This window comes from Cydia fagiglandana, chromosome 7 (genome assembly GCF_963556715.1).
Source record: "Cydia fagiglandana chromosome 7, ilCydFagi1.1, whole genome shotgun sequence".
Classification (NCBI taxonomy): Eukaryota; Metazoa; Arthropoda; class Insecta; order Lepidoptera; family Tortricidae; genus Cydia; species Cydia fagiglandana.
The window spans coordinates 6,969,838-6,983,507 of NC_085938.1; the positions used below are offsets into that span (position 1 = coordinate 6,969,838).

The 13,670-nt window shown below is 40.0% G+C and overlaps 1 protein-coding gene across 1 annotated transcript in view; it reads right to left on the minus strand.

The window, feature by feature from the left end:
- The window catches only part of LOC134665803 (cyclin-G-associated kinase), a 42,104-nt gene that overhangs the window by 5,754 nt on the left and 22,680 nt on the right, over positions 1-13,670 (minus strand). Inside the window, exons 6-16 of the mRNA XM_063522790.1 lie at positions 10,129-10,354; positions 9,888-10,005; positions 9,171-9,395; positions 8,148-8,311; positions 7,033-7,116; positions 6,376-6,481; positions 5,670-5,827; positions 4,789-4,997; positions 3,929-3,967; positions 2,668-2,951; positions 1,794-1,947 (exon numbers count right to left, since the gene is read on the minus strand). Of these exons, the coding sequence (XP_063378860.1) occupies positions 1,794-1,947; positions 2,668-2,951; positions 3,929-3,967; positions 4,789-4,997; positions 5,670-5,827; positions 6,376-6,481; positions 7,033-7,116; positions 8,148-8,311; positions 9,171-9,395; positions 9,888-10,005; positions 10,129-10,354 (1,767 nt within the window). The remainder of the gene's footprint in view (positions 1-1,793; positions 1,948-2,667; positions 2,952-3,928; positions 3,968-4,788; positions 4,998-5,669; positions 5,828-6,375; positions 6,482-7,032; positions 7,117-8,147; positions 8,312-9,170; positions 9,396-9,887; positions 10,006-10,128; positions 10,355-13,670) is intronic.

Below are 13,670 nucleotides of genomic sequence, written 5' to 3' on the forward strand. Positions count from 1 at the left end.
TTGGTAGGGTCATGGTATCTATTTATTTTCTGTGGTAATGTAGCCAGAGTATCTAAAGGCAAACCGTTAAACAGAGATGGTGCCTACTAGAAAGAAGGAATATACAAGAATACATAGCCATACTCAAAATTCAGCCTGAAACTGCTTTAAAAAGATATAATTTCTAATTTCCAGGTACATGTTGCAGTTCAAGCTGCTGATATCATGGTGGACAAGACTTAATAAAGAGTTGTGAATAATAAAACATGTTTTTGTTTACCTACTTTTTTATTAATTTGGGAAATATGTCATATATGTTTCCAAAAAAAATAGTAACTTTACATTAAATGTATGTTTATCATGTTCTGCACGAGCATCTGACAATGATGGCTTCTTGTTGACCATCCAGAAGAGAAGTGTATGGTTTGTTATTTACTCTGTTCCCAGGCATTATTTACGGTCGTAAAGTATTACGACGATTAATAATTAATATGACGTTCGTTTCAATACAAAATGCTCAACTTTGTTCTGGGCCCAAGTGCAGTTACATATCTCACAGCTGTATCTAAATAGGAATCACGATGACCTGAAATAATAGGATATAATTAGCAAAATTGGCATGTTCCTAATATAGTAGTATAAGTATGTAGTACAATATCCAAACAAATGGTGACAAGCCGGTAGAAAGCACCCACTGGGTGCTAAGCTACCTTTAGCAATGGACGCTTGTAACGATTTTATGAATCCAATCTTCTTACAAATCGAATCAGTTAAAATATATATGATGTAGGTAACTTACATTTGTATTTTTGCTCCCTTGATTTCAGCCAAGTTATGGTTGGAGTTGGATGCTATATGGATACATACTCCAATAAAACTAAGTTATATTATATAACTTAGGCAGATTTCTGGAATCAGCTTTCTCAAATTTATAGCGTAGGTATTTTGAAATTAATGATTCAAAATAAACGAGTTTTCCATTCCAGACGATTATTATTTATAGAAACACGTGACACTGACATTGTCGACAGGTGACATTACAATCAATTGACAATGACAACTATTTTTTTAATGCTTGTTGTTGCTTGTGCATTATCCTAATCAGCCGACGACATGTAATTTACGAGAAGTCGTATCTCATATTTTCAATAAATTATAAATATTCAACCGAGCCACGAAATACTAAATCATTCAAATTGGTATCTTAAATTAACCTATATTTTCAGAAAATAAAATAAAAATGGGGGTCTAAAAAAAATGAACAATCCTAATTAAGTTAGGGATCTAAACTAGTTTCAGAGTTCATCAACAAAGTAACCACGACGTTGTAGACCCTAATAACTTCTTATTCACTATTTCAAACGGCGACTTTTGGATCACTCCGTAATGCCAGTCTATTGCGCCCGGCGCACTCAGTGGTGGTTATAGAAACTCCTCTCTTATGCCAATCCTAGCACATTTGTTTTACAATTAACAAATGTTCCGTGCTTTACAATGGGGTTGGCCGGTGGAAGTTTTTAGCAGATGGCGCCATCATAGCTTGTCCCGTCAATCCCTAGAATTGTGTCATTTTTTTTGTTTTTTTAATACCCTGGATGCCCAGCCCTTTAAGCCAAATCTCATAGAAAAAGGGGCAAGCTATGATGACGACATCTATGCAAACGTTTGACATTAACATATCGAAAGAGACACAAAACGGAACTGAGACTGGACTTTATTTTGAACTCGATAAAAACATGACCAATTGTCGAAAATCAACAGCTTCAACAATTTTTTTTAAAGAAATCAAGAAGAAAAATTAAATATGAACTCACCATCCTCTTTGACTAGCTGCGGAGTGAGCAGGTTGTCCTGCTTGGGTAGCGGCTCGTTAAGCCCGAACGGGTCGAAGTTGGGGTCCGCGGCCGGCACCGGGGCGTCCGCCGCCGGCGCCGGCACCGAACCGAATATGGATTCCGACGAGAACGGCTGGAAAATATTGGTTAGGAGCGGTTAGTTATAGATTTGACCCTTGGGTCGTATAAATGAGTTTCGCGGAACTCATGTAGAAAACGTCAGTTGCTGAAAGAAGTCGTTGCCGAAGCCGAACTAAGTCGTAGTACCTAATACATCAAATCGATTACTACGTTTACTATAAACAAAATGTTACTTCCGATTGTAAGTTCACATGGCGGTTGCTTTCGTAAAAACAAAGTGCCCGCGTAGTCGATCTTGAGATATAGGTTTTAGAGTGAACGTTTTAACGGGAGATCAGGAGACTGACTAGATATTCTCTACAATTTCATTAATTAATATGTATATCAGTGGCGGCGCGTCCATAAAAGCCGATTCCCACCGGCTTGCCTGTTTTTGGACGTTTGAGCAGAGTTGTAAAGGAAATATGTAAGCCAAATTAGCCCCGGCTTGCCTATGGATATGTGTGACGCGCCGCCACTGATGTATATGAACAGTAACAATTGATGAAAACTTATATATTATTACTATTCTTAGGCTTTGTTTATTCACAAATAATTTTTTAAAGTAATTTTGTTATTTTCTTATAAGATTCAGATCGTTTAATACTATGTGAACGTACATAATTGGAAAGAATTGAAACGAGTCGTCACTCGGGTTTCTTTTCATCATTCCGTTTCTTCCTTTCATTTTGATAAGCGCATTTAACGTCATATTTAAATAATAAAAAAATACCTGAGGATCGTCAGGCGCCGCCCGCCCGCCAAGAAAATCTCCAAACGCGTCGTCCCGCTTCTCCATCATCCCGAAGAAGTCGAACGAGTCCTCGGTCTTAAGCTTCTTCTCGTCCTTGGGTTTGGGCGTGGCGAGGTTGAGGAAGTCCGCGGTGTCGGCGGGGGCGGGCGGCGGGGAGGGCGCGGGCGGCGCGGGGCGCGGCGGGCGCGGCGGCGCGGGCGCGGGCGCGGGGGGAGCGGGCCGCGAGGGCGGCGGCAAGGCCTCCGTGGGAGGCTCCACTGTCACTGTTGCGAACAATGTTATTATTATACTTAGGGCCAGTTGCACCGACCACATTCGACAGACTGATCAACGTCAGCCGGCGCGCCCCGGCGCGCCACTATGAAAATACATAAAAATTTAGCGAACTCTTTAACGATACGAACGGTTTGGTGCAACCGACCCTTAGTATGTATTGAGAATCGAAGCCTATTTACTAACATTGGTATGAACATTTCTTGTGCGACATGAAGTGAAACAGTATGACATCATTGAAGGCGGTTAACGCTCGTTTAAGATCGGTTTTCCTCGGATAGCGGTGCCGTCATATAGCGGCAGTCTCCATACTGAATAATACGGCTAAATATGGATGTCGCAGTAATTGTATGGAGACGGTTCTATATGACGGCACCACTATCCTAGGAAACTAGAGCATTAGGATAGGTTTATCACCGTTAAAACGATCGCTAATTTTTTTTGTACAACAATTTTCATAGTGTTCTAGCTCTACTGATTGACATTGATTAGTTCGTCAATTTATTAGTACGACTGGCCCTTAGACGGTACGAGAACTCGCTTGCGAGTTTCATTACATTGCATTTTTAATCGAACAATTGAATTGGCAATTTGAACAATAAACTACCCTTAATAACTAATAAAATATGATAGAGTAAAAACAAATGTAAATGAAACATTCGTATAATTTAATAATAAATAACTAAAACATAAATACATGCATGTGAGTAAATATGTGTTGAAATCTAGTCAAAGATCCCAGTTTGTTGCTTACCATAAGAACGAGATTTGCTTGTATCTTTATACGAATAACTTGTCAAAGCGTCCTTATGACAAACGACAAAATGGGACTTTTAGCTTGGAAACGACACGTATTATTATGGTGTTTCATGACATGTTTGGGAAATATCAAACATGTACATATTAGAAATAAATCGTGGTACAATATCTACAATCAAGAGTGTCTAAAACACGCACTACGACATACTTGTGGACGGTATAGCCGTAGGGTTGCTTCGGAGGTTAGCTGCGTAAACATACATATTATAATTATAAATTACATAAATACACGCGAAAACCTTGGGGTTAATATCTAATATGTATATTAATTGCTATTAAAAATACAGTCGAAAATTAGACTGCCAATCAATTAGATTGAATTAAAATCTACAGCATATAATATATTATTTTAATTTCTTCGCATGATAAGGAATAATTACTTCATATCATAGATAGACAATTTTTAGGGTTCCGTACCCAAAGGGTAAAACGGGACCCTATTACTAAGACTTCGCTGTCCGTCCGTCCGTCCGTCTGTCACCAGGCTGTATCTCACGAACCGTGATAGCTAGACAGTTGAAATTTTCACAGATGATGTATTTCTGTTGCCGCTATAACAACAAATACAGAACATATATATATATATAAAAACAGAACAAAATAAAGATTTAAATGGGGCTCCCATACAACAAACGTGATTTTTGACCAAAGTTAAGCAACGTCGGAAGTGGTCAGTACTTGGATGGGTGACCGCTTTTTTTTGCTTTTTTTTTTTGTTTTTTTTTTTGCATTATGGTACGGAACCCTTCGTGCGCGAGTCCGACTCGCACTTGCCCGGTTTTTTTTATTATAACTTTGTCTATGATTTATATATAGCATTCCACATTAGAGGTATCTTACCAAAGTTGGCGACCGTCTCGTCTCTCTCTAGCGTGATGGTCCTCCTCCCACGGGTCGGAGCGCGGTTTGCGACGCTCCCCGTTTTGGTCGACGGAGCTAATAACCACGGACACAGAGGGGAAGTGGTCGTTGACCATAGTTGTCTCTTTCATGTACAGTACATCTTACCAAAGTTATCGATGGTCTCGTCTCTCTCCAGCGTGGTGGAGAACAGCACGTCCGGCGTCCGCACCGGGAAGGAGTGGTCCTCCTCCCAGGGGTCAGAGCGCGGCTTGCGGCGCTCCCCGTTCTGGACCACGAGGCTAATGACGACAGAGACGTTGGAGGGGAAGTGGTCGTTGACCGGGGTTGTGTCTTCTATGCCGTCGATCTCAGTTCTGAGAGTGAGAATTAACACCGTTAATAGTACCTTCAAAACCAATATTGGTTAGGTATATACCTAAGTTAAAATTTCGCGAATAACACCTCAAAGACGTCACAATACCGATAGCTAAAATGATTTTATTGTTTATGTTACGGACATTTCACATTTATTTTTGTATGAAAGACATCAATGTTAATGGGTTTTACCTATAGACGTTCACCCTGGGTGGTCTATATTAGATGAAGTGTTTGGGTAGCGCAAGCTTTTTTGTCACTCGTTGCCGTGGTTCTCTTCTGTGTGACGTGTTGTCTCCTGGGTCATACGTGCGAGCTACTGGCGGCGAGTCACTTGCCTGGTGAACTTGATGGCGTGCTGCGTGGGCTGCAGGAAGCCGGTGTGGAAGGACACGGACAGCATGGGCACGGTGTGCACTCGGCCGAGCTGCTGGCGGCGAGTCACTTGCCTGGTGAACTTGATGGCGTGCTGTGTGGGCTGCAGGAAGCCGGTGTGGAAGGACACGGACAGCATGGGCACGGTGTGCACTCGGCCGAGCTGCTGGCGGCGAGTTACTTGCCTGGTGAACTTGATGGCGTGCTGCGTGGGCTGCAGGAAGCCGGTATGGAAGGACACGGACAGCATGGGCACGGTGTGCACTCGGCCGAGCTGCTGGCGGCGAGTCACTTGCCTGGTGAACTTGATGGCGTGCTGCGTGGGCTGCAGGAAGCCGGTGTGGAAGGACACGGACAGCATGGGCACGGTGTGCACTCGGCCGAGCTGCTGGCGCGCGTGCGATGCTACTACCATCACGTCCCCGCAGACCGTCGTGTCTAGTGGTAACGTCACCTAAAAAACACGACATAGTCATCTCGACTGGAAAATCTAGTTACACGATCTGTAGATTCTGTAGTGCATAATTATTTTTCATGATATTCCCCCGGAAACGTACGAACGTGTCTTGCTAATCTTACTATTTCAGTAAGTCTTGGTACAAAAAGTACTGAGGTTGACTGAAGTAGCATATTGCATAACATATACGAGCGTTTCCGAGAAAATACGATGGCAATCAATTATGCACTACATCTGCTGTCAAATTGGTGGTTGTAATACATATATGCACTAGTTTATGCGTCTTAGTATTATTTTGTCCAATAAAAAGACGAAACATAGCAACAAGACTAGACCGTATTAATTAAGTACTATATCTATAGAAATGAGGATGTATTTACAAAAATATGAATCTAATAAGAATTAGATTCAGCTACTGTAGCCCAGTTTTTTTTTCAAATGGAATAAAAATTTGGTAGACAGTACTATTAGCATACTTGTGACTTAGAGAGATATATAATTAATAACCGTTTACAGTTTAATTACCACTTGGTTTACTTGGTTACCTTGCCTTCCTGTGCTGTGTACATGTGCAATCTGTCGTAGTCTTGTAGCGTCGACAACAGAACCCTATCTTCGTTGAATACTTCTATGAATGGTCTACAACCGTCCCTGAAAATTAGTAAGAGTATTAGAAAATTATTGGTATTTTTTAAATATTTCGGTAAAGTATAAACAAAAAAAGTGAATACCTTTGATGCACTAAAGCAGCGGTCGGCAACCTTTTAGCAGCCAAGGGCCACATAGCAGTTAACGAAGTTGACGCGGGCCGCACTTTGTTAATATTTATGACTTTATCAGACATTGTCATTTGTCAATATCATATACAAAATAGCCAAGGGGGCTCGCGGGCCGCAAGTGAGAGGCTTGTTGCCGACCGCTGCACTAAAGCATGCATTACAGACAATGATAGCAATCTTATACTACTATTTGGTTATGTCCAATTTTAAGATTATAAGGTCATTCTCCAATTTTATGATTGTAGGTTGCATGTGATGTACTTCATAGGATTTTAATCCAAATTGAATTAAATTGTGTTGAAGCATAGGCAACAGAATATTCAATTATATGCCAAAGAATAATATAACTTAAAAACATTACACTTTATGCTCTTCTTAACTTATTTACTCTTAAGGGGTAAAAAGATTACGTAAATATCTCACCTGGCTTTCGTAAATAAAGGTACCGGTTGAATAGTTAGGGAGACTAGAGTGACTGGCCTGAAGTGCGGGAGTATTGGTTCTGGCCTGAAACAAAAACAATCAATCGGGTATTTGGTGAAATAATATACATATATATTTCGTTGTTGGTTAACCTTATACTGTTCTTGTTATTTAGAGTTAGATCAGGAATGAGGCAAGCCCTATGTATATGTCGGCGGCCGATCGTAAGATCAGGCATATCGTGAAATTCCTAGGCATATCGTGAAACGTGAAAATCTTTGACTCGTTCCCTGAGTCGATGGAGCCCTGGACGCGGGGCTCCTATTTCTGGGCAGTTTGCCCTTCGGCACAGAATAAATAATAGTACTAAGTACAGAAGACTCACTCTCTAACAAAACGCGTCTGTTACGATCAGCACAGATACGGCCGCTAGGTGGCGACAGCGCCACGCGCGGCTTATGGCAAACCCCAAAATTGGGGCCGAACGGATGTACTTTTAGCTACCTGTAGCAAAGCGACGAAATCGCGGAGTGAGACACTCCTGCCTTGGGGCATCTGAAGCAACCTAACGAACCTATCCTGCCTATATATTGGTTTAATGTGACTATCGTCAAAATATTACACACAGGAACATTACGATCTGCCTGATCTTACGATCGGCCGCCGACATCTACATAAAATAAGGAAAGTGACCGGGGCTATGATTTGTTAACCCGTGCGATGCCGGGACGGGTCGCTATCTTCAGAACTCACGATGAAACATTTTTTTAAATAAGGAGAATTGTAATTAATTAGTAATTGTCAGACTATTTATACGGTGACTAAAATAGAGGCAGTCTGGTTTGAATCAATATTCAATTTACTATAGGTCACACCATTGTTTCAAAGACCTTATTCACTACTGATCGCTTGCGGTTAGCACGACATGCCTTGTCGGGCGCTACTCCCATACTTACAGTCGCGTTTCCGCGACGCCAGTACTACTAGAAGTACGTAAAACCTAATAATATTATTGAGATAGACATCGACTTGCCGATACTTCTGTCTCTCTCGCTCCGATGGAAGCAGGCAGCGCACGACCGGTCGTTAGAGGTGATGAAGAATACCTAACCTACCTAATAATATTATTGAGATAGTATAGGTATCGGAGCTGGCTGGGCGGCATGTTGGCGGGCGCGCGCTTCACGGCGAAGATCTGCAGCGCGTCCTCCGGGACCGTCACCAGCTTCGCGTACAACAGCAGCCCGCACACCACCATGCACGACATCGACTTGCCGTCCTGTGGGAAACATACAACATTAACACAGGCTCGAAAGAGGCCATTGCCTGTTAAGTACTCACTTTAAACGGACGATCTTGGGAGGAGGGTGGAATTAGAATCTAGAAACACTATGATTCCAAAAACTAGTGATTCCAAAAATATTAATGTCCTAAAAATTTGCTGTCGCTTAAAATTAACTGAATTAGAGATTTTCCTTTATTTAGTCTTCGTTTACTACATGGATTGAATAGCCATAGAATGTATCAACGCGGATACCCTTGAATTTACAAAAAAAAGCGCAATAGAAACTGACTAACAAATAGAACAATATTACAAGCCTCTCCTTACATCACTACACCTTACAAAACAAAGTCTCCCGCCGCGTCTGTCTGTTTGTATGTTCGCGATAAAGTCAAAAACTACTAAACGGATTTTCATGCGATTTTCACCTATCAATAGTGATTCTTGAGGAAGGTTTAGGTATAATTTGTTAACCCGTGCAAAGCCGGGGCGGGTCGGTAGTTGTGAATAGAAGGCAGTTGAACCGAGAGTAAAGAGGGAATATCAAGCTTCCGTGTAGCGTCCTACTTAAAGAGCGTCTAAATGAAGCGCACCTTCTTTCGATGACGGCACATTCAGATGTAGTGTAGGGACAGAAGAGATGGAGACGGTAGAAAGAGAAATTATAGTCTGCCAGCATGACTACGCACCTGGCAAGCGATGACAGCGGCGGCGCGCTCATCACGGCCCAGCCACTGGTACATGCTCTGCAGTTGCCTGTAGAGTGGGGCGAGGAGAGGGGCGCGGTGCGCGGGGGTGGGCCACAGCTGCCACGCGTCCGCCACCGTCGCGTGCCGGGGGAAGTGCAGGCGGGTACCTGGCAAGCGATGACAGCGGCGGCGCGCTCATCACGGCCCAGCCACTGGTACATGCTCTGCAGTTGCCTGTAGAGTGGGGCGAGGAGAGGGGCGCGGTGCGCGGGGGTGGGCCACAGCTGCCACGCGTCCGCCACCGTCGCGTGCCGGGGGAAGTGCAGGCGCCCGCCGCGGTACAGGTTGAACACGCAGTACTTGCCGCCGGGGTGCCGCGTTTCTAAGAAGGCCTAAGGAAAACAAAATATTGTAACAACATCATTGTTCGAGGTTTAATTTGCCTTGATTGCTAGTTTTTATCTGAAAGTCAAAATCGTAGAGAAAATTAGGCCCACATCAATTATCGTTGAATTCACAGCAATAAAGGAATGGTTAATGTTTATATCCTATTTGTTTTTGGACCGAATGTTTAGCGCAGCGGTCGGCAACCTTTTGGCAGCCAAGGGCCACATAGTAGTTAACGAAGTTGACGCGGGCCGCACTTTGGTAGTATTTGTGACTTTAGAAGGGATTGTCGTTTGTCAATATTACATACAATATACCCAGGGCGGTTCGCGGGCCGCTTGTTGCCGACCGCTGGTTTAGGGCAATAGAGTTAACAATGGAATAACATCGTACTGACAGAGCTCTGACTTAATTTTACGCTTTCGATTATATAGTTTCTTTTACTTAGTATATACTCTTACATAGGAATAGGTATTCCTATAAGTAATAGTACATACCCTGACGTCGTCAATGTGATTAGTCTTATATGCGCTCTCCAATCCCTCGGACGGGTACGGCATCACAAGCACGCGACTTGTAATGTAACTCATGTCTAAATCTGTTCGCGCTATAGACCTGAAATTTGAAAAAAATAATTAATAAAAGCTAAAATATTTAAAGAAATTTCGGCCAAGCTAACATTGGCAGACAAGTAGACTTAAAAAAGTTTATTATTTCGTAGTATTCATAACTACTCACTGTTGAACAGTCTGCATGACCTTCGATGAGGTGTCTTTCAGATTCTTCAAGAAGCTGCCAGCGCCACCTTTTATCGAGGAGAATAGGCCTCCCGAGTTCCCGGGCGCCGGTGGCAGGGGGTAGTGGGGCGCCGCCGGCGGCCGCGCGGGCGGCGGGGGCCGCGCCGGCTCTGGCGGCCGCGAGTTTGGCACCTCTTGGCTGCTTGCTATCGGTTCTTTGCTCACCGCTGAAAAAAAACTCTGGTCTTTATGTTACTCTTTAAAGTTACTGTGATATTTCCAGGCAAAACTTTGTCGGTTGGCTACACGGCGCTAATGGTGTAAAGATGTAATTTGTTTAAACAAAACGAACAAAGATATTTTTATCTGGAAATATCACATATGACTGGGAAATATGGGCGTTTTGCTCTAGCATAGGAGAAAGACGCCCATATCGTAAATAAAATTTTGTTTGTTTAAATGCGCCCTTAAAACGTTACAATTTAGAATAATTGTAGTATCAACTGTTCGACAATATGACTCATTATTACTTTTTATAATTTAGTTCCTTGCTTCATATTAATTCAAGAATATTTCAAATTAAGGTCCCTTTTACAAAAACAACCGTTAATTTACATTGTATTTATTTGCTAATTTAAATATCTTACATCTGTATATTTATTTATATCTTAAATAACTAATAGTAACAAAAATATTGCTCATCTATAAACTATATAACAAAGGTTAAACATTCAATACATCTGCGATGGAATGATATTTGGGCACTGGTCCCACCGCGAGCTAGTAAGCTATGAGCTATCGGCTATAAACACGAACAAAAGATAAGCACACCCGTGTAAATAAAAGAGACACGGCGATATTTATAGCTCACCGCTGGGCGAGTAACTATAAATATCGCCGTGTCTCTTTTATTTACACGGGAGTGCTTATCTTTTGTTCGTGTTTATAGCCTATAGCTCGTAGCTTACTAGCTCGCGGTGGGACCAGTGCCTTGGACTAATAAAACGATACAATGTTACCATACAGAAAACTAAAAAAGCTACATATAGTAAATTTGGAAATGGTTATATTATATCACAATTATCAAATATAGATTGAGAAGAAAAGTTAACATTCTTGCAAGTCTAGGGCTTCGCTAATAACTAATAACGTTCTCTTAATTTATACATGGTACAGGCGCCTATAATATTGTTACAAAAATAACAAATACATACCTAACCTATGATAGATAATTTAGTTCACATAATATATACACGGTGTAACATGAGGAAACCGAATAATTTTTACAGCGTATTCCTGATCATATTTAGAGACAAAAATGTCCTATAAACTTTTTTGAAGTTTCAGAGATAATATTAACTAAAAAAAACAAGTTTTTATTGTTACATAGTGTAAAAGGCCTTTTTGATGGTGATGTTGCTGTTATGGGACGTAGTCTAAATATCCTTATTGATAGATGTCAAAAAGTGACAAGTAACACTTTGCAAAAAGTAGGTTTTACAAAAAAAAACTAAATTCAACTTTAAGTGATGAGTTTACCAATAACATTTATTTTTTATATACAAATACATTAAAAAAAATTAAAAAATAAACAAACAAAAAAAAATTGTTTTAGCGAAATTGACCTAAACTCATATTACATTTTTTCTTTCTTTTGACCTCAGAAATGCGTGGTTATAATTATTCGGTTTCCTCATGTTTCACCCTGTATATCGAACTCCGAGGCCATATCTTCATAAAAATATCAAAATCATATAAGCATATTTTTCATCTTGATAAAAATATGCTTGTGGTGTTGACGTACCTATTGAGCGGCAATCTTATCGTGATCATAGTTAAAATTATTGATTAAAAAAACCTTTGGAATTATTTTCAAAAGGTTTTCAATACTTCCAATACTTAAATAAATGTCGGTAAAATATTTAAGTACATTATTGACATTTACTTCCATTATAAAACAATCCTTTAAAAAAAGATAAACCCAATATAATTTAAAACATTATCAAAACATAATCAAGCAAAGTAGGTTAACAACCGATATCAAAACAATGCAAATATCAACTGTGTAATACCAAACATTGTCAAATTAACTAAATAGTTTCGCAAACGAAAATGAAGTCATGCTGGTCATACTAGTAAACAAATAAATCTGAATTGAAAAATAAATTAGGAAATCGACCAACGTAACCTAAGAACTGTAATTTAACATATAAACTAAAAGTGGAAGTTATCTCCTAGTGGTATAGAGTTATATAATATACTATACTCTTTACCTTTAGGTACTTAAATAAAAGTAAACAAATAATTTGTACATTTTCGGATAGTTATGACATTTATTGATTAACCAACAAAATACAACCACCTGGATCTGTTCCTGAACGACCTGACTTTAACCTACATTATTTGATCATGTAATGTTTTCATCTAGATTCTAGCCCCAACTGGCTTAAGAAGCCATTTGATTAGGTTTTTTTACTCTTTTTTAAATACCTAAAGAGACAGAGTATAGTGCTAGTTTAGTTTGCAGGGGACTTAGTAAATCTAATGGCCACGCCACACTTTAGGATGCAACTGGGTATAATTTACGAGTAGTTCCATTTAGCATATAATTTAATACAGACCTCGATCAATATGGGACAAAATAGATCGAACCAATAATTATGAACCAATAATGGTGAAGTCGATTGGTGATATTTTCGCGGCAAATTCTGTCAATGTGGAGTTCTGAACGAATAAACGAATTATGTAGTTACACGATGATATACATACAATTCCTTCGACAAAATGTGACCTGAAAACATCTTCATTCGGCTTGACCATTATTATTTCTACCAGTCTTGTAAAACAAGCTACGCGATTAAAAAAACTAAAGCACCACAATTAAAGTAAGTAAGAAATTTAAATACTGTCGGTAATGTACAGTCAAGGAATTTAAATTCCGACCCATTTCGTACTTTGTCACAGTGACAATCAATATGAAAGCCGCTAGAGACCTCATACGGTTGTCACTGTGACAAAGTACGAAATGGGTCGGAATTTAAATTCCTTGACTGTACCACAAGCAAAGAGTAATAAAATAGTGGGATGTGAGAAAATACTGAACAAAATTGTCGTTTTTCATCAATAACAATAATCAATAGACTTAATTTTATTCCGTTTACTAGTGAGAACGTAAATCAATAGGAAATTAAAATGACATTACAGGTGTAGGCATAATTTTCATCTATCGTGATTATACACAAGATAAATATATATTTATTACCAAATTGGTAGGCCTATCGTTTGTATCAAGATCATACACTTGATGTTGGTTAGCTAGCTTTTACGTAATCATATTTTCCGTAATATCTCGTGTACCCAGAAGATGGCGAATCTAATTGTATAATTAGCATTTTTTTTATAATAGCTGTTTCTGATAACCTAGTTTATATGTAGGATGTAGGTAACGCTTTTTCCTTATGATGGAATTTTCCTTATTAACATAACTATACATACACTCAGCTAATATTAAGTCATGCATGGACTGTTGTTTATTACATTTAT